The 26,637-nt window shown below is 39.6% G+C and overlaps 1 protein-coding gene across 1 annotated transcript in view; it reads left to right on the top strand.

Annotated features, from left to right (window-relative positions):
- The first annotated feature begins 3,870 nt into the window (after nucleotides 1–3,870).
- Nucleotides 3,871–26,637, top strand: part of LEO1 (LEO1 homolog, Paf1/RNA polymerase II complex component) — a 45,649-nt gene continuing 22,882 nt past the window's right edge. The window contains exons 1-6 of the mRNA XM_046010243.1: nucleotides 3,871–4,027; nucleotides 12,709–13,461; nucleotides 15,729–15,833; nucleotides 19,741–19,835; nucleotides 20,815–20,960; nucleotides 21,947–22,031. Of these exons, the coding sequence (XP_045866199.1) occupies nucleotides 3,970–4,027; nucleotides 12,709–13,461; nucleotides 15,729–15,833; nucleotides 19,741–19,835; nucleotides 20,815–20,960; nucleotides 21,947–22,031 (1,242 nt within the window). The 5' untranslated portion in view covers nucleotides 3,871–3,969. The remainder of the gene's footprint in view (nucleotides 4,028–12,708; nucleotides 13,462–15,728; nucleotides 15,834–19,740; nucleotides 19,836–20,814; nucleotides 20,961–21,946; nucleotides 22,032–26,637) is intronic.

Here is a 26,637-nt window from a genome sequence, read left to right as displayed (position 1 = left end):
GCTGATAAATATTCTCTTTTTTTTTTTAAAGATTTTATTTATTTATTTGATAGAGAGAAATCACAAGAGAGGCAGGCAGAGAGAGAGGAAGGGAAGCAGGCTCTCCGCTGAGCAGAGAGCCCGATGCGGGACTCGATCCCAGGACCCTGAGATCATGACCCGAGCCAAAGGCAGCGGCTTAACCCACTGAGCCACCCAGGCGCCCGATAAATATTCTCTTTACAGTGTTCTGAAACTTCATGTATATCAGGGAATAAATTTGATTAAACTAACGGAAGTTCTGTTTGGTTGAATTTTACATTCTGCTCAATTTTATATCCTTCCCATTACTTCAGTAATCTAGCTTGAATCAACCTGTCTGAGCCCATTGCGACTGCTTTAACAAAATACCACAGACTGGGGAGCTCATACTAACAGAAATATTTTTCTCATAGTTCTGGAGGTTGGGAGGTCCAAGATCAAGGTGCCAGCATGACTGTGTTCTGGTGAGAGGCTTCTTTTCTTCCTGATTCATGGCCAGGACCTCCTTGCTGTGTCCTTACATGTTGGAAATAGCTAGGGAGTTCTGTGGGGCCTCTTTTATAAGAATACTAATCCTACTCATGAGGGCTCCACCCTCATGACCTAACCACCTCCCAAACTTCCCTGGCATCCTCTTAATATCATCACGTTGTCCTTAGGATTTCAACATGAATTTTAAGGGGACACAGATTCAGACCAAGAGACCTTTCTGACTAACCACCATTCATGTTGGTAATTTTCTGACTTTCCATTCTTCAGCACCTGTATGTAAAGTTTTTTCTTTTTAAGATTTATTTATTCGAGAGGGAGAGAGACAGAGAGAGGAAAGGGGGGAGGGACAGGCTAGAGGGAGAGGGAGAGAGAATCTCAAGCAGACTGTGTACACACCGTGGAGACTGACACAAGGCTGGATCTCAGGACCCTGAGATCACAACTTGAGCAGAAACCAAGAGTCTGGCACTCAATGGGCTGTACTACCCAGGTGCCCCAAACTATACATGTTTTATAATTTACTTCTAAAACTTAAATTCCCCAGATGTTTAGCCTATATGTTTCATTTCCCTCAAACTCATTTATTTTTATAAATTAAAAAATATGTAAATATTATATATATATACATATATATGTATATATGTATGTATATATGTATGTATATGTATGTATATATATATATAAAGAAACCATGTTTGCTCTTATTTTTTACATCCCTATAGCACCGACTGCAGTGCCCCCATTCAGTCAAGAATCGAATAAAGGCAGTCTATGAGTGAATACTCCACATCTTCCAAGAAATGAGCTGCCCCAGGGACACCTCAGCAGCTCACTCCTTAAGCATCTGCCTTCAGCTCAGGTCATGATTGCAGGTTCCCAGGATTGGAGACTGCTTCCTCCCTCTCTCTCTGCCTACCTTTTGTGTCAAATAAATAAATAAAATCTTAGAAAGAAAGAGAGAGAGAGAGAGAAAGAAGCTGCCCCATTGATGACTTACTGCTATAGACAGAAACTTACCACTTCTTTCTTCCTCTCTAGTTCAGATCAACCTGTCCCTTTTAAAGGCTAGCTCCTTCCACAGTACTCAGAAATAAGTCACATGATCCTCCTGTGGCACAGCAGTTTACCAGAGATGGAGTGAAATTTCAGTTAATGCATTGTTTAATCAAGCTGTTGTTTTCCCTCTAAGTCTTTAAGATGTTGTCCTGTTTTGCAACTTGATGTTAGCATATATTTTATAAATCTTGAAGGTATTGCTACTTGTAAAAATGTCTGTAATGATCCAATAATTGTGTTGTGGTATGTAATCAATCTGGTTGAATCTCTGTTCTTTGGGAATATTGTAGTGTCTCAAAGGTCACAATTTTGAGGATCTATCTTCACCGCACAAAGGGAGAAAATGGGGAAAAAGAGACAACCTCTTAAAAATTTGGAAACAAGGTAAGGCTGCTCTGCAGTTCTTTTATTTAATCACACATCAAATAGATGAAGTTCTCTACTCCGGGAAGCAAATCAAGAGATAATCTTAACACCCAAATTTAAATGAATCAAACACAAGCCCAATAGGATGAACTTCTCTGTCTTTGGCAGTAAGGGAAAGATTATTTTAATACTCTAAACATCAGTGAAAGTGACCTGAGGGTAGCCTCACGCAAGCAGTACATCAATGATTGTGATTGATTTGGCTAAAATCTAACTGAATTATTGTATTCTATACTAAGAAAGACAATGAACAGAAGAACAATGATCAGCATAAAGTATAACAAAACAACAACAAAAAATTAAAGTACTAGAAGTTATTTGTTTTGCAGTAGTTGTATGAAATAAACACAAATTCTGTTAGTCATGAAGATAGGCATGGTGATTCAGTAGGCCTCACTATAATTCAATTTGTTGAGATTTAACAAGTGTACTTTTCAAAGATAGTACTCTGAATGAAAATGAAATGGAATCACAATCAAATATTTATCTTCCCAGTAGTTGGAAAGTTTTAAAGTGATCCCATCTACACAGTCTTACATTTTCCACTTTATACACAACAGCTCTAAGATTGATAACATACCAGGTCCCACCTCTTGCCCATTTGAACCCTGTCAGGCACTCTTATTTGCAACAGAAATGTACCTCATAATCTCCAAACTAAAAATCCATTGTTGCCTGTCCAACATGAAAACTCTTATATGAGACTAATCAGATAATTTAACACAAGATGTACATTTTTAAAAACCAAAATATAAGCTTTCTAAAAAAGACCTAATCTTTAACATGTGCAAGTCACTTCATTTCTTTAAGCTTCTATGAAGAGGGTTTACCTAGCACTAACCTATTATGAAAATTCTCTTACAGTCTGATTTTATAACGTACAATTATAGCCACATTTCCTACCAAAATAAAACTTTTGCCAGCAAAATAAACACAACGGAACCCTCTGAACACTGTTTTTCTAGCTGGAGGTTGCAATCCATTAGTAAATCATGAAAGCAATGTAGTGGGTGTACCACTTGCGGGCATTAGAACCGAAAGAAAACAAAAGCTGAAATAGAATAAAAGAGAGTAGTAAATCTCAGACTGTATTTTAGCGGTAAAGGAAGTATTGTTTTGTGAAATACTTATTTCATTTTATCAATTAAGTGTGTATCGGGTTAAGATGGAAAATTTTTTGAGATACACTGCTCTGTAGCTGCAGGTTTTCGGAAACTGGTCTGAGGAAGACCCTTTCAAGAAGTCTGAGAGATCCTCCCTCTCCATAATTACGTGCACATTTGTATGAGGCCAGATTTTCTTCATATAAATACTTCAACCAAAACATTTCTTAGCAGACTGAATGTAGAAGCAGCTATGAGAATTGAGCTGTTTTCTTTGAAGTCAGACATTAAAGATATTTTAAAAACTGTAAAACGACTCCACTCTGTTAATTTTTTGGTTTTGGAAAGAATATTTTAAAATGCTATTTATGTTAATGTTTGTTATTTAAACACTTTGAATTTAAACTTAATATTTGAATGTATTTACTTTAATTACTAATACGGTAAATAGCAATTGGTAGAACCTACACGAAAAGCGCTTTGGCGCTCTCAACATTTTGAGGTCAATTTGGTCAATATGAAACAAAGGACTTCAGGCCTGAACCGTGGCAGGTTTAACTCGGTCCGAGGGCCTTTCAGCAGAGCGCCTCGAGCACCACCCACCCCACGGACACCCAGACGGGGGATGCCCCACCCTCTGCGAGAGTCCCTGCGAACAAAAACAGATAATCGGCTAAAAGGCGGGACCTGTCCAGGGTGTGGACGTACAAAAGTGAACAAGGGTAGGTTCCAGTTGCAAGGGAAACCAGGGCACAGGAGGAAAGCAGCCTTTTAGCGAATCTTTGCGACACTGTCGTATTTCGTTGGTTCCGTGCCGTAAAAACAGTCGCGGAGTCGCCCCCAGCCGAGGCAGCGGCGGACGTGCGGGGTAATGGCGGATATGGAGGACCTCTTTGGGAGCGACGCCGACAGCGATGCTGAGCGTAAAGGTGGGATCGGTTGGGCTTCAGGGGAGGGGTGTGTGTAGGGGCTTCTGCGGTGGGAGCCCGACGGCGGTCCAGTTCCGGGTCTGCGAACCCTCGGGCACTGCGGGCCAGTGGTGCCGCTTCCTCCACTCTTTCCTCAGCGCCCCCTGCACTCCCGGCGGTACCAGCCTCCCAGGGCTGGCGGGAATGGAGGGACAAACAGCGTGAGCCTCGGGGTTCTTGGCGTTCAGGCATGCGGTGCCTGGGAGCGTGTGGGGCGGAGTGGGGCGCGGGGCAGGGGTGGCGGCGCGGGCGAACCTGCGCAGCTCGCGTAGGAACCTTGGTCCTGCTCCGTCCTGTCTTGCACAGGCTAGAGCAAGTAAGGGCTGTTCGTGAATGAATGGGCATTGGGTGCTCGGGAACACCGGGACGAGATGGATGGATTTACAGAGGGGTTCGGGAAAGCCACCTGATTGAAACCAGGGTGTGGCGTGGAGCGGAGTTTGAAATGTCGGGTGAGGAAGACTGGCGGGATACCGCGATCGGGCTGTCCGCTGGCGTTACGCACCGGAGACAACGTGTCTTCTGAGAGCCTGTGCACAAACTGGAATTTCTTGAGTCTATGGTATTAGGTTGGAGAGCGTATGGGGGATCAGCGTTTGATTTGTAGAGATAAAGGATTTGTTGATGAAATGATTACTGGTGCATGGACCGTAGATAGTTTGAGTTTGAAATATGAATGGGAGTTATTTGAAGTCAGAATGGCCCCAAGATCCAAGTTCAGAATTCTTGCAACCTTCCAGGCTCAAAGTAACGTATCTACTTTTTTCCCTTAGCAAAGTGCGTTATTGTGGTTGCTCTTCTTTCTTTCTTTCTTTATTTTTAAGAGCGTAGTGAAGGGAGTACTAAGTGGAAATGTAAAGTGAGGGCTCTATGGAGATGGGAGGTTCTAGTCAGGATGAGTCCGGAAGTATAGAGTCCTGTGTACTAACTCTTGTTCCATTATCTTTGCTAATGTTTTCATTTCCCCCCTTATTTTTACTTGTCTGTATCCCATTTGCCTTTCAAGGTATAGTTTTATGTGAACACTCCCGTGACTCACTGTTATGAAGTTGTTCGTTCATTCAGTAAATACGAATTGAGACCCCTATCATGTTCCAGCACTTTGCTAGGTTTTGGGGATAGAATGATGAAAAGATTGTCTCCCATTGCCCCACCGGCTTACATGGATGTTTAATACTATTTGAAAACTACTTGGATGGATAGAAGCAATAGTTTAGTAAGTGTACCCTGCACTTTCTCCTATTGCAAACTCAGTGTATGGGGAAGTGATGTATGGAGATGGTTGCTTCTTTGGGCTTTATATTTTACTTTCTTGTGAGTCTGTTGCTGCTTTTTTCTATGTTATCGTTAGATAATAGGATGCTATAGGTTTTACTTCTAAATCTGTCCTTGAAGGTTGCTCTTTGATCTTAAAGGTAGTATGGATGTGACAGGGTAATTCCTGTTAGGCCTAACCTATTTCATTATGTCCTTCCACTAAGAGCCGTGTAAAATAACTACACCTGACAAACTTTTTGCCATAGCAATGGGTAGAATCTCTACCTAGGCCCAACGTGTTTCTTTTATGTATAATTGTGCCGGGTGTCTTTAATTTCTTTCAACAATGTTTTGTAGCTTTAATTGTATAAATCTTGCACCTCCTGAGTTAAATTTATTCCCAAGTATTTTGTTCTTTTGGATACTATTGCAGGCAAAGTTGTTACCTTAATTTCATTTTTGGATTGTTCATTGTTAGTGTATAGAAATACAACTGATTTTCTTGTATCTTGCAACCTGGCTGACTGTATTAGCTGTAATTGTTTTGTGTGTGTGTGTGCATGTGCGTGTGTACGTGCACGCCCTCATTCTTTAGGATTTTCTGCATATGAGATCATGGCTTCTATAAATAGAGATTGTTTTAACTTTTTTTTTTCTAATTTGGATAGTTTTCTTTTTCTTGCCTAATTGCCCCAGCTACGACTTTTTGTACAGTGTTGAATAGAAGTTGTGAGAATGGACATCCTAGTCCTGTGGAGAAAGCATCCATGCTATCACAATTACGTATGTTAGCTGTGGGTTTTTGTAGATGAGGCTGAGGAAATTCCATTCCTAGTCTGTTGAGTAGTCTGTTCCTACTGTTCCTAGTCTGTTGAGTAGTTTTATCATGAAAGGGTGTTGGATTTTGTCAAGTGCCTTTTCTGCATCAATTAAGATGCTCACTTTCCTTTACTCTGTTAGTATGATCATATTAATGTTGGACCACCATTGTATTCCTAGGATAACTCCCACTTGGTCATGGTGCATATCCTTTTAATATGCTGCTGGGTTCAGTTTCTTAGTATTTTGTTTAGTATTTTTGCATTTGTATTCGTAAGAGGTATTGGTCTGTAGTTTTCTTTTTGTGTGACATCTTTAGAATGAGTTAGGAAGTGTTCCCTTTGCTTCAAGTTTTTGGGAGACTTTGAGGATAGGCATTAATTCTTTAAACATTTGGTAGGATTCACCAGTGAAACCACCTGGTACTGGGCATTTCTTCATTGGATTTTTTCCTCTTTCTTTCTTTCTTTTTTTTTTTTTTTTAAGTGGGCTCCAGACCCAACATGGGGCCTGAACTCAGGACCTTGAAATCAAGAGTCACATGCTCTACCAATTGAGCCAGCCAGGTGCCCCATGTTTGTTGGAAAAATTTTTTTTTTTTTTTAAAGATTTTATTTATTTATTTATTTGACAGAGATCACAAGTAGATAGAGAGGCAGGCAGAGAGAGAGAGAGAGAGGGAAGCAGGCTCCCTGCTGAGCAGAGAGCCCGATGCGGGACTCGATCCCAGGACCCTGAGATCATGACCTGAGCCGAAGGCAGCGGCTTAACCCACTGAGCCACCCAGGCGCCCCTGTTGGAAATTTTTTGATTACTGATTCAAACCCTACTTGTTATAGGTCATTTCAGATTTTGTATTTTGTCTTGAATCAGTGTTGGTAGTTTTGGTAGTCTTTTTTCTAGGAATTAGTCCATTTCATCCAAATCATCTAATATACTGGCATAGAATTGTTTATAGTATTTTCTTTTAATCCTTATTTCTATAAGGTTGGTACTAATGTCACCGCTATCAGTAATTTGAGTCATCTTTTTTTCTTGGTCTGTCTGGCTAAAGGTTTGTCAGTTTTGTTATTTCAAAGCACAAACTTTTTGTTTCATTGATTCTTTTATTTTTCTCTTCTCAATTTCATTTATTTCTACTCTGATCTTTTTTTTTTTTCCTTCTTGCTTTGGGTTTAGTTTTATCTAGTTCCTTAAAGTGAAAGGTAGGTTATCAGTCTGAAAATCTCTTTCTTTCTTTCTTTCTTTTAGCTCTACACCCAACATGGGGCTTAAACTCACAACTCCGAGATCAAGAGTTGCAGGCTCTACCGACTAAGCTGGCTAGGCTCCCCTTTTCTTTTTTAATGTAGGTGTTTACAACTACAGATTTTCCCGTTTTTTGTTTGTTTTTTTTTTTAAAGATTTTATTTATTTATTTGACAGACCGAGATCACAAGTAGGCAGAGAGGCAGGCAGAAAGAGAGAGAGAGGAGGAAGCAGGCTCCCCGCCGAGCAGAGAGGCGGATGTGGGGCTCGATCCCAGGACCCCGAGATCATGACCTGAGCTGAAGGCAGAGGCCCAACCCACTGAGCCACTCAGGCGCCCCCAGATTTTCCTTTTAGCACTGTTTTTTCTATATCCCTTACCTTTTGGTATCCTGTATTTTCATTACCTGAAATTTTTTTTTTTTAAGATTTTATTTATTTATTTGGCAGATAGAGATCACAAGTAGGGAGAGAGGCAGGCAGAGAGAGAGAGAGAGAGGAGGAAGCAGGCTCCCTGCCAAGCAGAGAGCCCGATGCAGGGCTGGATCCCAGGACCCTGGGATCATGACCTGAGTGAAAGGCAGAGGCTTTAACCCACTGAGCCACCCAGGCGCCCCTTTCTGAAAATATTTTTAATTTCCATTGTGATTTCTTCTTTGAGCCCTTGGTTGTTTGAGTGCATTGTATAATTTCTGTATATTTGTTCATTTTCCAGATTTGCCTTTGGTACTGAATTCAGTTTCATCCCATTGTGGTCAGAAAAGATACAGCCTTCTTCAATTTATTAAGAATTGTTTTGGGTCCTAACTTAGGGTCTATCCTAGAAAATGTTCAGTGTGCACTTGCGGGGAAGAATGTATACTCTGGTGGTGGTGGAGTGTTCTGTTGATGTCTGTATGTCTGTTTGTTTCCTCTGTTTCCTCATTGATCTTCTGTCAGTTCTGGCTCTTACTGTAAGTGGGGTATTGAAGTTTCCAACTTAAGATTCTATTCGTATATTTGACAGACACAGCCAGAGAGGGAACACAAGCAGGGAGAGGGAGAAGCAGGCTTCCCGCCTAGCAGGGCTCTGGGATCATGACCTGAGCTAAAAGCAGATGCTTAACGACTGTACCACCCAGGTGCCCCAAATAAAAAACCTTAAAAAAAAGATTTATTTTGTCTGATATTAGTGATCACTATAGCTCTCTTTTGGTTGTTTTTTACATGAAATATCATTTTCCATCTTTTCATTTTCAACCTATATGGGTATGTGGTTCTTAAGTGAGACCCTTGTAGAAAGCATATACATGGATCACTTTTAAAATTCTCCAATTTCTGCCTTTTCATTGGAGAAGCTAATCCATTTTCATTTAAAATGACTACTGATAAGGACTAATGCTATTTTGGTTTTTTTTTTTTTTTCCTTAAGATTTTATTTACTTATTTGAGAGAGAGAACACAACCGGGCAGAGGGAGAGGGAGAAACAGACTCTGCTGAGCAGGGAGCCCCACATAGGGCTGAATCCCAGTAACCTGGGATCATGACCTGATCCAAAGGCAGACACTTAACTGACTGAGCCACCCAGGTACCCCCATTTTACTATTTTCTATATGTCATATCTTTTTTTGTTCCTCAGTTCCTATATTATTGTCTTTTAAGACTGATTCTCTTTTAGGGTACTGTTGATTTCCTTCCTGTTTCTTTCTTTCTTTCTTTTTTTGTATAGCTTTTACTTTTCTTAGCAGTTACTTTGGTGATAACAGTTAACATTTTAATTTATAATAATCTATTTTGGATTAATGCTAACTTTATTTAGTATACAGAAACATTTTTTCTCTACATAGTTTACTCTCTCTTGCCCTTATGTTATTGTCACAAATTACATCTATATACATTGTCTTCTCAGTGATGTGGTTTTATAATTATTGTTTTATGTTACTGTGTTTTAAACCTAATCGAAAAAGGAGTTACTAGAAATACATTGATGTTGACTTACATTTACCTATTTAGTTACCTTTACTGTTGTTCTTTATTTCTGCATGTGGATTAAAATTACTGTCTGTTCTTTCATTTCGGCTAGAAAGGCTTCCTTTAGGAGGCAGGGCTACTAGCAACCAACTGTTTTTGTTTATCTGGGAATGTGTTAATTTTGCCAGTTTGTTTTTATTGAGGTGAAACTCCTATAACATAAAAGTAACTTTTAAAGTGAGCAATTCCGTGATATTTAGTACATTTACAGAGTTTCTATCTTTTGACTGTTTGAATAGTGCTGCTGTGAACATTTGTGTACAAGTATTTGAGTGCCTGTTTGCAGTTTTCCTGAATATATACACAGGGTTGGAATTGCTGAGTCTTACAGTAATTCTTTAACTTTCTGAGGAGCAAGTAAGTAAACCATTTTCCATGCAGCTGGACCATGTTACGTTACTACCAGCAATGTTAGAGGGTTTCTTTTTTTTGCATCTTCGCCAACACTTAGCTTACTTTTTTTTTTTTTTTTCCCCTTGAATAGTCTCTATGCCCATCATGGAGCCCAACACAGGGCTTGAACTCATCACCCTGAGTAAAGACCCGAGCCAAGATCCAGAGTTGGACTCTTAACCCACTGGGTCACCCAGGCACATGCATACTTTTTCTTTTTTCTTTTTTTTTTTTAATATTTTATTTATTTTATTTGACAGAAAGAGAGGTCACAAGTAGGCAGAGAGAGAGGGAGAAACAGGCTCCCCACCGAGCAGAGAGCCCGATGCGGGGCTCGATCCCAGGACCCCGAGATCATGACCTGAGCCGAAGGCAGAGGCCCAAACCACTGAGCCACCCAGGCGCCCCTACTTTTTCTTTTTTTAATGTAGCTATTGCTGTTGGTGTTAAGTGGTATCTCATTGTGGTTTTGATTTACATTTCCTAATGGCTAAGGTTGTGAAGCAATTTTTCATGTGCTCATTGGCTATTTGTATATATTGCTTTGGAGAAATGTCATTTCAGGTCCTTTGACTATTTTTTTTAAACATTAATTTTATTTATTTATTTGGGTGGGGGGAGAGAGAGAGGGAGAGAGAGCACAAGAGAGGGGAGGGTCAGAGGGAGAAGCAGACTTCCTGCTGAGCAGGGAGCCTGATGTGGGACTCAGTCCTGGGACTCCAGGATCATGATTGGAGCTGAAAGCAGTCACTTAACAAACTGAGCTACCCGGGTACTCTCTTTTGTCTGTTTTTTCAATTGGGTTGCCTTTTGTTGAGTTGTAAACATTCTTTAAATATTCTGGATATTACACACTTAGCAGATGTGTGGTTTGCAAATATTTCCCCATTTTTTAAATTTTTTTTTCACTTTCTTGATGTCTTTTGTTGCATAGAAGGTTTTCATTTTGAAAAAGTCCAATTTATCGATTTCTTTTTTTTTTTTATATTTTATTTCTTTGACAGAAATCACAACTAGGCAGAGAGAGAGGAGGAAGCAGGCTCCCTGTGGAGCAGAGAGCCCAATGCGGGGCTTGATCCCAGGACCCCGGGATCATGACCTGGAAGGCAGAGGCTTTAACCCACTGAGCCACCCAGGCGCCCCCAATTTATCTATTTCTTATGTCAGTCATATCATTTTCATTCTGATATATAGTTTTGCTGGGAATAGAATTCTTGGTTTACAGTCTTTCTTTTAGCACTTTGAATATGTCATGATTTTGATGAGAAGTCATTATTATCCAGGATTCCTTGTGTGGGACAAGTTGCTTTTCTTGAGGCTTTCAGCACCTCCCCCCACCTTTGTCTTTAACAGTTTGCTAATGAGGTATATAGGCGTGGATCTCTTTATCCTGTTTAGCATTTATACTGAGGTTTTTTGAATGTCTTTCATCACATGTGGGATGTGTTTGGCCATTATTTCTTCAAATAATCTTTCTGCCCTTTCTCCTCTTCTGGGACTCCCTTTATGTATATGTTGGTACATTTGATGGTATCCCACAAATATTTTAGATTTTGTTCATTTTTCTTAATTTTTTCTCTTCTGTTCCTCATTTGATCTTAATTGACCTATTTTAAAGTTTGCTGATTCTTCTCCCTAATTACATCTGCGGTTTAGCTCTGTTAGTGAAATTTTCTCTTCATTTATTGTATTTTTCAACTCCAGGATTTCTGTTTGGAACTTTTAAAATAATATGTCTTTTTTTTTTTTTTTAATATCTGTCTTTTTGTTGATATTCTCTATTTGGTAAAACATCATTTTCATTTTCTGGGCTTCTTCAGGGACAGTTTCTAGCCTTTTTTCATACATATGGGCTGTATTTCCTTGTTTATTTACATTTCCTTTTACTTTTTTCTTAGTAACTGGCTATTTTGAGTATTATAGTGTGGCAACTCAGGAAGCCACATTCTCTCCCCTCAGGATTTGTTGTTGATGTTTGTTGTAGTGATTTCTTTTGAACTAATTCAGTAAGGTCCACGATCTTTGCTGTGTGTGGCCACTAAAATCTTTCCCATTAACTTGTGTTTGGACAGAAATTTCCTTAAATGCCTAGAACCAAAACCAACCAACAAACATATCCAAGACAAAACAAAAAAACCTCCCAGTCTTTGCAGAGACTCAACCAGGCAGTTTAAAACCTGTTTATGCCTTCATTTCTTGCTTGTGCAGAGCCTGAAGGTCAGCCACACATGAGAGCTTACTGCCCTCTCAGTTTTTTCCTGAGCATATGCACAGTCCTGGGCGAGTGTGTGGACTTCCCAGATATCTAATAATATGTGGGAGCTTTTAAAAGCCCTTACTTCATATATTACGTTTTTCTCCAGCCTTTCCTCCCAAGCTTTTTAAGCTTATTACTTATCCCAACTGCTATCCATTGTCCTAGGCAGAGGCAACTAATACATTCACCTGTTAATGTTTTAGACAAACGTTCCCAGGTAATTGCCTCATCTGAGAAAGTTCTAAGTGATCTAAAGTCAGCCCTTTGAGCCAGTCCTTTAGTGATCCACCAGGCAGATCAAAACTAACAACCATGATTCTTTATGACTGAGGTGCCTCTGTTTCCTCTAGTAGTAGTTCTTGTACTAGAAATTTGGGCTGTCTTTAAGGCATTATTGAGCTGAGGAGCTGGGGATTGGGGTGGAGGAACGGGGTAAGTTAAAACACCATGAAGTTTTATTGAGATTCAGCTGTTTTTTCTTTTAAGCATTCCTTCTGTTGCTGCAACTTTTGGTTAGTTTCCTGAGTGGGGAGGAAATTGATTTTGACCGTTTTTAACATGTATTTTCATTGATTGCTTTTATGTTGAGATTGACTTTTGGTGTTCTTTACTCTGCCTTTTTCACTGACAGCACCATGTGTTTATATGCTTTCATAGATTCTGATTCTGGATCAGACTCGGATTCTGATCAAGAGAATGTTGCTTCTGGCAGTAATGCCTCTGGAAGTGAAAGCGATCAAGATGAAGGGGGTGAATCAGGAAAGCCAAGTAATAAGGAACTGTTTGGAGATGACAGTGAGGATGAAGGAGCTTCACACCACAGTGGGAGTGATAATCACTCTGAAAGATCAGACAATAGGTCAGAAGCTTCTGAGCGTTCTGACCATGAAGACAATGAGGCCTCAGATGTAGATCAGCACAGTGGATCAGAAGCCCATAATGATGATGAAGATGAAGGTCAGAGGTCAGATGGAGGGAGCCATCACTCAGAAGCAGAAGGTTCTGAAAAAGCACACTCAGATGATGAGAAATGGGACAGAGAAGATAAAAGTGACCAGTCAGATGATGAAAAGATGCAAAATTCTGATGATGAGGAGAGGGCACAAGGATCTGATGACGATAAACTGCAGAATTCTGATGATGACGAGAAAATGCAGAATACAGATGATGAGGATAGGCCTCAGCTTTCAGATGATGAGAGACAACTGTCCGAGGAGGAGAAGGCTAATTCTGAGGACGAACGGCCTGCAGTTTCTGATAATGAGGATGAGAAACAGAATTCTGATGATGAAGAACGGCCACAGATGTCTGATGAGGAGAAACTGCAAAATTCTGATGATGAAAGGCCACAGGCCTCAGATGAAGAACACAGGCATTCAGATGATGACGAGGAACAGGATCATAAATCAGGTAATGCATTTAGGAGAACCAGAATGGTTTAGTAGAAGCACCCAGATGCAGCAGTGGCCCATTTATTCTTTCTGCATTCCCACCTTTAGTGCCCTGTTTTTCTCTTCTGTCCCTCCATTTCATCCTAAGTATACATTTTGCTTTAAAAATTTTTTGTAATGCATTTATTATTTCTATCCCCCTTCATTTGTTATCTGATGATAGATCAGGAAGAAAAAAATTTAAGGAGGACAGTCTTGGAGAAAGATGTATGGTGCTTAAGTAACTAGATAGAATAGAGTTGGTTCCATTCTGTTAGGTAGCTGAGAAGCTTGCCTCAGGTGAGAGTATCTTCGGCTGGGGGGGAAAAACAGTGCCATTGAAACATCTCCATAGGGTAGTTTTACTGAGGTGTAAATAGCACGTTCCAGCTCAGTTTTTTGAGATCCAAAATTTGATCATCTGGAGGTAATTAGACTCCCAGGAGTTCACTCAGACTAATCAAATGCATAACTGATTTATAAACATCAAATTGCAAAATTATTTGTTTCAGGAGCATCAGTTGTTTCTCTTGTTGTTGTATCCTTGCCCTTGGGGAAAATTGACATTGGATACCAAATGATAGTATCAGGAAGTTGCCTAGGCAGTATAACATTTGGAGAATGAAATCATGGCTGGCTGATCTCAGTGCTATGGTTGCTTAATTCATGCATTCTCCTAGAAAGATGTGCTTGGGTCAGAATATTCATTCCTTAGAGACTACAGGAAACACATAGCCAAACTTTGGCCTCTTGACCCCCTTTTATAATGTCCATTTACACTGTTCTTACGTTAACACGTTCTTCATATAAAGTATTAAAGGGATTTAGAGATCTTATTTGTTTGTATTGTAAAAGTCACCTTGATCAGGTTAGACTTCTTCCTCAAGGAATTCTTGGATTGCTTCATTTCCATAGGTGTTTGATTATAATTACATATTGATCCTATCTTAGCTTATATATGGGGGAGGAGGTCTTTAACCCTGTAAACATACCTCACAGGATAACATTCAGGACCACATTTTGGCATTATTTAGGAGAGGAGGCCAGAAAATTTTGAGAGATGGATATAGATCTATCTAGACTACTGGGCTGTAGTAAGTATTCAATAACTAGTTCTGGGTAGAGTTATTTTTCTGGTAGCAGAATCGTTAAGGGTCATGCATTACTTCCCCAATACTAGCAGAGTAACATTGGACTGGGGTTATGGTAGAGAATCTTATAGCTGGTCATTCTGCTTAACTCTTACCTAGATTGACAGTGATTTTCCTGAATTTTACAATTAGATAAACAGTTGTACCATCCAGATATAATGTTATACAGTTGACCCTTGAACAACAAGGGTCTGAACTATGTGCATCCACTTATATGTGAATTTTTCATTAAATACAGTACATTATTGTAAATATACTTTCTTTCATGATTTTCTTAATATTTTCTTTTTTCTAGCTTACTTTATTGTAAGATTACAGTGTGTAATACATATACAAAATATCTGTTTTTTACATTATCAGGGAGACTTCCAGTCAGTAATAGGGTATAAGTAGTTGTTCTTGGGGAGTCAAATGTGTATTTTTGACCGTGTGTTTGGGGGTGTCTGTGCTCCTGCCCCCATGTTGTTCAAGGGTAAACTCTATTTGTCTTCTCCATTGCAATACTTTTACCTTTTTTATAATGAGTCCTATAAATTTGGTCATAAGTTTCAATATTACTCTTCTCATTCTGCCAGATTTTTCTGCTTATAGAAAACAGTTTTCTTTTAATGAGTTATATTTTTAATTAACTGCAGTCTGTATGTGTATGTGCAGTTCTAGTAAGGTTAATGCATATGTAGTTTTGTGTAACCACCACCACAGATCAGTTCTAAAAAAAAAAAAAAGGATCACCCTAAAAAAAACCCCTCATCCTGTCCCTTTTGTAGTCACATTCTTTTTCTATCCCTGTCCCCTGACAACTAACTGATCTGTTTTATCACTGCAGTTTTGTTTTTTTGAGAATGTCATCAGAAAAATGAAATCATATAGTATGTAGCCTTTTTCTTTGATTTATACTTGTTTCACTTAGCATTATGCATTTAAGATTCATCCAAATTGTTACATGTATCAGTAGTTCCTTCTTATTTGTTACTGAGTAATTTTCCACTGCAAGGCTATACAACAGTTTGTTTATCCCCAGTGTGCTTCTAAAACACAGAATTCAAAGCTAAGAAATGACTGTGATTATGAAGAACCTCTAATTCTACTCTTACAGAATCTGCAAGAGGCAGTGACAGTGAAGATGAAGTTTTAAGAATGAAACGCAAGAATGCAATTGCCTCTGATTCAGAAGCAGATAGTGACACTGAGGTACCAAAAGGTATTCCAGATACTTCTTTTACGTACATATGTATATATTTCTGTCTCTCTTTGTGCATTTCACCGTAGTGCATTGCCAACTCTGGGCATTTACCCCAGACTGCATGACCCACAGAGAAGAGTGTGGATATAGGTAGTGTACACGGGGAAGTTGTATGGATATTAGATTAGATTAGATAGTGTACATGGTGAAGTTGTATGTTTAATCAGTTGAAGAAGAGCCACCTTTTTCTTTTTTTTTAATGTAAGCTCCTTGCCCAACATGGGGCTTGAACTCATGACCCTGAGATAGTTTCCTGCTCTATGAGCAGAGCCAGCCAGGAGCCTCTTTTTTTTTTTCCCCCTGCTTTGTTTACAGTTAGTTGAATGTATTTTTGGGAGGCTGTGGCAGTGGTTGAGGTGGTAACCTCCATTCTTTAGTTTGAATACTGATAGTTTCAGGACAACTTGTTCTTAAATGCTTAACAGGTTAATAACACATGAAGAACTTGATTCTTTAAGCTGTAGGTTAGAGGAAGAATTCATCAAAATGCATGGTTAGATAAGGTAGGTTTGTTTTAAGGATAAAAGATCGACCTATTCATTTCTATGTGTGACTGTTTCAAATGGCAGATTGCTCTACAATAAAGATGTTAGTATAAAAGTTTCTACAAATACAGTTTTGATAGTTCAATTATGCACAACCATCATTGTACTGAATGGTAATTAGACATTAATGTTGAGTAGTTTATATAAATTATTATAAGTAACATGACAACTAAAGCAAGTAATTAGAGGGTCAACTAGAAATAAAAAGAGAGAGCTGGCAGAATAGCAGGCTCTGGGATTTACTTAAAGACAACTAGTAATTTTGTGCCTGGACTTGGAATCAGATGATCTAAGTTAGAATTTTTGTGGCTCCACTTCCTAGCTGTATGAGTTTGGTCAAGTTAATTACTTACTACACTTCATTTTTTTTTGTAAGATTTTATTTGTCAGAGAGAGAGAGAGAGAACACAAGCAGGCAGAATAGCAGGTAGAGGGAGAGAGAGGCTCCCACAGAGGAGCCTTATGCGGGATTTGATCCCAGAACCCTGGGATCATGACCTGAGCCGAAGGCAGGAGCTTAACTGACTAAGCCACCCACGCATCCTTTCTTTTTCTTTTCTTTCTTTACTTTTTTTTTAAAGATTTTATTTCTCAGAGAGTCAATTTTCTGATGTATAAAAGGGAAATGATGGGACGCCTGGGTGGCTCAGTGGGTTAAGCCGCTGCCTTCGGCTCGGGTCATGATCCCAGGGTCCTGGGATCGAGTCCCGCATGGTCTCCTTGCTCGGCAGGGAGCCTGCTTCTCTCTCCACCTCTGCCTGCCTGTGTGCTCTCTCTCTCTCTCCTCTCTGACAAATAAATAAAATAAAAAAAAATTAAAAAAAAAAAAAAAAGGGAAATGATAGAGGGTTGTCATGAGAATTAGATACATTCATTCTTTCATTTTACTCAGTTATTTATTGAGACTCTACTGTGTAGTGGTAATCTTCTGGGCACTGGGAAGGTAGCAATGATCAAAACAAATAAAGACCTTTTCCCTTGAAGAACTCACATTCTGGTGGGGTCAGGGTAGGGTAGGGAGACTGAGAACACAAGAAGTAAATTAAATATGCAGTGTGTCAGATGGTGATAAGAACTGAGGAAAAAATGAATCAAGAAGGGACATGAGGGGCACCTGAGTGGCTCAGCTAGTTAAGCATCCGACTCTTGATTTTGGCTCAAGTCATGCTCTTGGGGTCCTGAGATTGAGCCCTTGCTGGGATTCCACGCTCAGTGGGAAGTCTCTTGTGATTCTCCCTTTTTCACCCTGTCCTGCCATGCACACCTGCTCTCAAATAGTCTTAAAAAAAAGAAAAAGAAAAGGGACAGTTGGGTGGCTCAGTCAGTTAAGCATCTGCCTTTGGCTCAGGTCATGATTCCAGGGTCCTGGGATTGAGCCCTGCATCCGGCTCCCTGCTCAGTGGGGAGACTGCTTCTTCTCACTCTATCTGCCTCTCCTCCTGCTTGTGCATGTGTGCTCTCTCTCTCTCTCTCACAAATAAGTAAATAAAAATCTTAAAAAAAAAAAACACAAAACCAACCGGGGGGGATATGAGAGTGTTTGTGGGTGGGGTTTTCATTTTGATTTTACCATATAGATGAACTTTGAGTATCCTGGCCTTCTTTGCCGCCTTTTTTTTTTTTTTTCATTGTTTTGGCTTTATTGTTTTTAGAGCAGTTTAAGGTTCACTGTGAAATTCGGGGAAGATACAGAGATTCCCATATACCTCCCACCTCTACACATGCATAGTCTCCCTCATTAATAGCATTCTCAACCAGAGTAGTACCTTTGTTACAATTAGCGAACCCAGGGGCGCCTGGGTGGCTCAGTTGGTTAAGCATCTACCTTTGGCTCATGTTATGATCCCTGAGTCCCAGGATCCAGCCCTGCATCTGGCTCCCTGCTTGGTGGAGAGCTCACTTTTGCCTTTGCCCTTTACCCCACTTGTGGCTTTCTCTTTCTGTCAAATAAATAAATAAAATCTTAAAAAAAAAGAAATTAGTGAACCTGCATTGATACGTCATTATCATCCAAAGCCCGTCATTTATATTACTGTTCCCTCTTGTTCACTCTGGTGTTGTACATTCTGTGTGTTCACATGTATGTGTATTCACATGTATCCATCATTATGGTATCACCTCTGGTATCGTATGGAATAGTTTCACTGCCCTATAAACCCTCTGTGTTCTCCCTGTTCATCTCTCCCTTCCCCCAACTTCTGACAACTACTGATTTTTTTGCTGTTTCTACAGTTTGCCTTTTCCAGAATGTCATATAGTTGGAGTTATACAGAATGTAGCCTTTTCAGATAGGTTTCTTTTACTTAGTAATATATATTTCCTCCATGTATTTTCCTGGCTTGACCACTTACTTCTTCAGAGCACTGAGTAATATTCCATTGTGTGGATGTACCAGTATATCCATTCATCTCCTATAGGACATCTTGGTTGCTTCCAAGTTTTGGCAAATATGGATAAAGCTGCCATAAACATCTGTGTGTAGGTTTTAGTGTGGACTAATAAGTTTGTAGCTCTTTTGGGTAAATACCAAAGATCATGATTGTTGGAGTATATGGGAAGGGTTTGTTTAGTTTTGTAAGAAACTGCCACGCTGTCTTCTCAAGTGACCATAACATCTGGCATTCCTTTGAGCAGTGACTGAGAGTTCCTGTTGCTCCACATTTTTGCTGGCATTTAGTGTTGTCAGTATTGTGTATTTGGGCCATTCTCATAGGTTGCCTCTTGCCTTTTAGTGTTCTATCCACCCCCTTGTCTTAATAGCTCACTCTCCTGTTTTATCCTAGACTGTGTCATTACCAATAATTGTAACTCTAATATAATCCCAGTTGCAAGCAGTCTACTTTCTGACCACCCTCCTTTCTTTTTACCCCCTCTTCTACCTATCTTGGTTTATTGGTTTATTACAGATTATTGTTGCTTTGTCAAACCTAGGTGAAGTTCTGCCTCAGATGGTAGACCGGGGTCTGCAGTTTTAAAACTTAGGGAGTATATAGAGAATAGGCATGTATTGAGTGCCCCAAATGTGAGTATCTAGATTGTAGGAAGACATTTGGGCTCCTGGGGAATAAAGGAAAATAAAGAACAAGGTTGCACTAAGTGAAGGGGAAAAGACGTTTCCTGTGCAGTTTTGCCTTTCACTGAATTGACCCCCTTCCCTTTCCACAGGCACTCTGGTCCTATCTTTGAGAGCCAGGTTCAGAGTTGTGCTGAAGTGCTTTCCTGGTGCCTGGTCCAGAAACCTTGGCAATGTGTGGAAGTTACAGCTTTGAAGCACCTTGGTTATAGATCCTAATACTGTAACTTTTTCCTCACTATTAAAGATAGCAGTGGAGCCATGGATCTGTTTGGAGGTGCAGATGATATATCATCAGGGAGTGATGGAGAAGATAAACCACCTACTCCAGGGCAGCCTGTTGTAAGTAAAATTACCAGTGTGAACTGGGTCCTTACTGAAGCCTAAGTAAACATTTCAGAGATTTCAGGTCACTCTTATGCCAAGGAGAGGAAGTTGCTCACTGATTTGCAGTATGAAAATACAAGGAACAGATGACTTTCTTAGGTAAGGAACTGTTGTTTATGAGGAGGAATAGGAAAACTGCCCTGGTACTTCTGTACCATGGAGTACTGTTCAGCAGTGGAAAGGATTGAAGCATTCGTATACACAAGAGCTTGGTTGAAATTCCAGGGTATGCAGAGTGACAAAAAGCCAACCTGAAAAGGTTTCATGCTGTGTGATTCCACTGACACAGTATTCTTGAAATGGCAGAATTACAGCAATGGAGAAGAGATAAATGGTTACCTTAAGAAGGAATGAGGGCAAGAACAAAGTGGACGTAGCTCTAGAAAAAGGTGATATGAATCTTAATGGTGATGGGAATGTTTTGTATCTGATTGTATCAGGGTCAGTCTCCTGGTTGTGATATTGTACTATATAGTCTGCAAAATGTTACCACTGGGAGAAACTGGATATAAAAAGAAAGGGAAAAAAAAGAAATAACGGCCAGTATGAGGTTGGTGCCACACTTGAAGAGACAAGACTGCAAGGATTTGTGATTTGAGAATTGCTGATTTAAGTGTTTTTCTTGTTCTTGCCAAGAAGTGTGCTGTGTTGAAAATCTTCTCTGATTTTAACTGATAGAATGACTTTGGTTGGTGAATATGTGGAACACAGATTTATCACAAAAGAGATCTTATATTGATGCTTTCCGAAGCAATCTTGTTTCCCTTGTGGTTTTTAGTGGGGGCTTGTGTGGGTAGGGTAGAGATCGAGGGCTGCTTTAATTCCAAAGCCTCAATATGCTTCTTGTCTACCTAAGTTATTAAAGTGTGGAGATTGAGCTAGACTAGACCATTTCTAAGGTTCTTTCGAGCTCTAAAATTGATTCTTTTACTAGGATGAAAATGGATTGCCCCAGGATCAACAGGAGGAGGAGCCAATTCCTGAGACCAGAATAGAAGTAGAAATACCCAAAGTAAACACTGATTTAGGAAACGACTTATATTTTGTTAAGCTGCCCAACTTTCTCAGTGTAGAGCCCAGGTAAGAGGGTCAGTTAAAAGTGTTTCTAGATGTTGGATAGAAATATGTGGATTGTTGCTATTTTTCTGATTTTACACGAGGTGGCTAATCACAAAATGGAAAACTCATCATGTGTCCCTGAAAAAAATGAAGTGTATCCAGTGATGGAAAATGTATGGACTGTTGGTGAAGGAGACTTTCAATGCTTGTAATTGTTTTTGGCAGTTTGATACTTCCTTATGAATTAGCAGACATCACAAACCTTTGGTTGTTTTTGACCAGTGCAGCTCTGAAAAAGCTGAAATCCAGAGTGGCAGACTTTGCTAGAGAAACTGCAGCTGCTCACTGTAGCTGCCATCGTGGATCTAGAAAACCTAATGCTTTGGGACAGTTAGTGTTGATGGCTGTTATTCACTAAGTCACATGCAAGCTGTTGTGAGATTTAAAGTTCTTTTTTCCTCCAAGCAAAATGATGTGGAAAGCTAGAGCATGAGTGGCCTGTTCTTTGGAAGACTTACATAAGAGTGAAGAATATTTAAAATATTTAGCCTTGTCTTTTAAGCAGTATGTGTTAACACCAATTTTCAAGGAGGTGTAGTGATTTGAATACTTCCTTAAAGTTGAACATGAAAATATTTGATTAAAAATTATTTTTATTAACATATAATGTGTATTATTTGCCCCAGAGGTACAGGTCTGTGAATCATCAGGCTTACACATTTCACAGCACTCACCCTCATACACATTTCATAGCACATACCTTCCCCAATGTCCATAACCCAAGCACCCTCTCCATATCCCTCTAACTCCCAGCATCTCTCAGTTTATTTTGTGAGATTAAGAGTCTGTTATGGCTTGTCTCCCTCCCGATCCCATCTTGTACGATTATGACTTTTAATTACATTATGGTTTTTAGTGTAATGATGTTTATTAATAGAGCTGTTATATTTTGCTTTAATATTCCTTAAAAATATGATTAGTAAGTTTATTTTAAAAACATTTTGTAGACCTTTTGACCCTCAATATTATGAAGATGAATTTGAAGATGAGGAAATGCTGGATGAAGAAGGTCGAACCAGGTTAAAATTAAAGGTACTCTTCCAGGCTGTACTCATTTAGTTTTCTTTTATAAAGTAAAACCTGGGGATAGTCACTTGATACTTGAACTTTTAAAAAGGATTTTTTATGTTTTTTGTTTTATAAACAAATGAATTGTGTTTTCAGAATGGTTTTAGGAAGAAAATATATAGCTTTTTCTTTGTATAGATCTCTGTAAAATATATAGCACTTTACCATCATCTTTTTCACTGTTATACTATTCTGATGCTTTAAAAAAAAATTATTAGCTTCTTCCTTCAGATAAGTAGCATTGTGGTTTGGTGTTTATAATGACTGCCTCCATATGTACTGTGGGTTATGTTCTAGCGATTCCTGCGAGAGGAAATCCTTCAGGTTCTTTGATCTATAGATTAAAAAAATCATATACAAAAGGAGAATCTATTACTAGTGCCTTCCAGTTGCTCTTGTTGGCTATTAGAGATTTTTTATTATACTATGTTCCTATTAATGTTTCTCTTTGATACCTTACACTGGCTGTCTGTCCACGAAGGGCCTCTAATCTTCCTTTAATCAAGGAGGATGAAGGTTAAGCAGATACTTTAAAGCTGAGTTGTACCAGAGAATGAGAAGCAGTTGAACTCATGGTACAATATTTGCAGCTATGCTTTTTGAATTCTTAAATCCAAAAAATTTCCTGTAATTATTTCAGTTTTCAGTGGATTTTATGTATGGTGTTTTGAATATTAAGAAGTGGCAGTCTGGCATTCTTAGAATTCAGGGGCTGAATTTTGAGAATAATTCCATCTTTTCAAGTGTGATAGATCTACAGGTGTCTAAAGAACCTTATACAAGATGGTTTCTATACAAAATGTGTGGGCTTCAAAAGTTTTCAATGAAATTTCACTACTCCTTCCTCTTAATGGAAATATAAATCAAATGAGAAAATGGAATTAGACCCCAGTAAATTGTTCCAGGACACAGAATTAATAGGCATAGTTATTAGACTATTATTTTTTTTGCTGTCCTTTACCTTGCCTCTTCTCTTCCCCCGTTTGCTCATCTGTTAATATTTTTCCTTCAAGCATGTGTATCTATTGATAGAAGGTTAGCACTGTGAATTTTTCATGCCTGTTTTAGTGCCTCTGATAGTATTCTACTGCTTTTCATTATTTCTCATCATTTATATAAATTAATGTGGTAGTTCTGCATTTATTTACTCTTTATTGATTTTTTGCATTTTTGTTTTAACCTCTGCTAGGGTGCAACAATATCAATATATCTATTTTCAAGCCATGTAATATCAGACTAGTATAGGCATCAAAGATGAGGAATGAGTTTCTCATTTCTCATTTCTGTCACCAAAGCCTTGGTGCTTAGGGGCACCTGGGTGGCTCAGTCAGCTAAACATCCTACCCTCTCTCTCTCTCTTTTTTTTTTTTAACGATTTCATTTATTTATTTGACAGAAATCTCAAGTAGGCAGAGAGGCAGGCAGAGAGAGAGGGGGAAGCAGGCTCCCCGCTGAGCAGAGAGCCTGGTGCGGGGCTCAATCCCAGGATCCTGAGATAATGACCTGAGCTAAAGGCAGAGGCTTAAGCCACTGAGCCACCCAGGCGCCCCTAAACATCCTACTCTGATTTCAGCTCAGGTCATGATCTCAGGTTCCTGAGATTGAACTCTGCATTGGGTTCCCTACTGAAGCAGGGAGTCTGCTTGTCTCCTTCTCCTTCTGCCGCTCCCCCTGCTCATGTGCTTGCTACCCGCCTTGTGCCTGGGTGGCTCAGTGGGTTAAGCCGCTGCCTTCGGCTCGGGTCATGATCTCAGGGTCCTGGGATCGAGTCCCGCGTCGGGCTCTCTGCTCGGCAGGGAGCCTGCTTCCCTCTCTCTCTGCCTGCCTCTCTGCCTACCTGTGATCTCTCTCTCTCGCTGTCAAATAAATAAAAATCTTAAAAAAAAAAATAAATAAATCTTAAAAAAAAATAAAACCTTGGGGCGCCTGGGTGGCTCAGTGGGTTAAAGCCTCTGCCTTCGGCTCGGGTCATGATCCCAGGATCCTGGGTTCAAGCCCCACATTGGGCTCTCTGCTTGGCAGGGAGCCTGCTTCCTCCTCTCTCTGTCTGCCTCTCTGCCTAGTTGTGATTTCTCTCTGTCAAATAAATAAATAAAATCTTTAAAAAAAAAAATAAATAAAACCTTGGTGCTTGGAGTACAAAAGGTCGATGTGTAACAGAAGCTTTGGTATGTGATGGAAAATAACCTTGGACCCTTTGTTTTTTGAGCGATGTTCCCAAGACTAGGATGATCATTCCTTCTTTTTTTTTTTTAAGATTTTATTTATTCATTTTTGAGAGAACACAAGCGAGGAACAGTCGGGGGTGGGAGGGAAAAATGAATCTGAGGCGGAGCCCACACCGAGTGCAGAGGCTGGTGTGGGGCTCAATCTCACAACCAGGAGATCATGTCCTGAGCAGAAACCAAGAGTCAGATGCTGAACTGCCACACAGGTGCCCCTAAGGTAGCTGTTCTTAGATAGCCAGTTGGTGGTGTAATTAATTCTTTGAAGAATAAGGAACCAGGATGCCTGGCTGGCTCAGTTGGAATTGTGTGTGATGCTTGATCTCAAGATCATGGGTTTGAGCCCCACACTGGGTGTTGAGAGTACTAATAAACAAACAAATAAATAAACTTAAATAAATAAACAATAAGGAACCAGGTATTGTTTATATATTTCTATGAGGTCTTCCATCTTTAAAGCTACTTTACTGTGTCTTTCATCCCAATAGGGTTAAGACCTAGCAATGTATCCTGTCATAGCATCATTATAATTTGAATCATTTTATATAATAGCATTTTTCAAATTGGCTTCTCAGTTACTAATGGCCTATATGTGCATATTTTTTGGTGTGAAATGGAGGGTAGGAATAGTATAGATTGTTTTTATCCTTTTATTAAGGAAAATTTTAACACATTACGAATATAATGAGAACCGTATAATGAACTCTCATGTACCCATCACACTCTTCAGTGGTTATCAGGTTGGACAATCTTGTGTCCTCTCTATTCCCCACCATACCTTATCCAGACTTTTGAAAACAATCTCAGGTATGGTATCATAGTTAATTAATGAATATTGATTTCTTTTATCAGCTGGCTTCATGGTTATTTTTTCTTTTTCTTTTTTCTTACTTTATTTTCTTTGGTAATCTCTACACCCAGTGTGGGGCTGGAATTCACAACCTTGAGATTAGGAGTCAAATGCTCTTCCAGCTGGGCCAGCCAGGCGCCCCCATAGTTGTTTATTTAGTGAGCAATAAAGAGGAAAGGAAAAAACTGGAAGGGAACCAGTAGGACCCTGTTGCAGTATTGGTTTCTGGACTAGAATTCAGTGATTCATCCCTTACATACAGCACCCAGTGCTCATTACAAGTGCCATTTCTCTAATACCTATCACCCATCTAACTTATCTCGTACCTACCACCTTCCATCAACCCTTAGTTCCCTGTAGTTAAGAGTCACTTATGGCTTGTTTCCCTTTCTTTTTTTTCTTTACTTCCTTCCCATATGCCATCTGTTTTCTTTCTTAAATTCCACGTATGAGTAAGATAATAATGGTATTTGTGTTTATCTGACTGACTTCATTTAGCGTTATAGCTCCATCCATGTCATTGCAAATGATAGGATTGCATTCTTTTTTATTACTGAATAATATTCCTGTGTGTGTGTGTGTGTGTGTGTGTGTGTGTGTGTATTATACTGTATCTTCTTTTTTTAAAATTATTTTTATTAACATATAATGTAGTATTTGCCCCAGGGGTACAGGTCTACGAATCATCAGGGTTACACACTTCACAGTACTCACCATAGCACATACCCTCCCCAATGTCCATAACCCAACCACCCTCTCCATGCCCCTCTCCCCCCAGCAACCCTCAGTCTGTTTTGTGAGATTAAGAGTTTCTTATGGTTTGTTGCCCTCCTGATCCCATCTTGTTTCGTTTTTTTCCATTCCTACCTCCTAACTCCCCCACTCTGCCTCTCAAATTCCTCATATCAGAGAGATCATATGATAATTGTCTTTCTCTGATTTATTTTGCTCAGCATAATATCCTCTAGTTCCATCCATGTCATTGCAAATGACAAGAGTTCATTTTTTGATGGCTGCATAGTGCTGCATAGTATTCCATTGTGTGTGTGTGTGTGTGTGTGTATACACATACACACAACATCTTCTTTATCCATTCATCTGTTGATGGATATCTAGGTTCTTCCCATAGTTTGGCTATTGTGGACATTGCTGCTATAAACATTCCGGTGCACGTGCCCCTTTGGATCACTACATTGGTATCTTTAGGGTAAATACCCAGTAGCGCAATTACTGGGTCATAGGGTAGCTCTATTCTCAACTTTTTGAGGAATCTCCATGCTGTTTTCCAGAGTGGCTGCACCAGCTTGCATTCCCACCTACAGTGTAGGAGTCTTCCCCTTTCTCTGCATCCTTTCCAACATCTGTCATTTCCCGACTTACTAATTTTAGCCATTCTGACTGGTGTGAGGTAGTATCACCTTGTGGTTTTGATTTGTGTTTCCCTGATGCTGAGTGATGTGGAGCACTTTTTCATGTGTCTGTTGGCCATCTGGAT

Source organism: Meles meles, chromosome 6 (genome assembly GCF_922984935.1).
Source record: "Meles meles chromosome 6, mMelMel3.1 paternal haplotype, whole genome shotgun sequence".
Classification (NCBI taxonomy): Eukaryota; Metazoa; Chordata; class Mammalia; order Carnivora; family Mustelidae; genus Meles; species Meles meles.
Note: the sequence above shows the minus strand (reverse complement) of the source record. Positions and strands in the feature narration are given on the sequence as shown.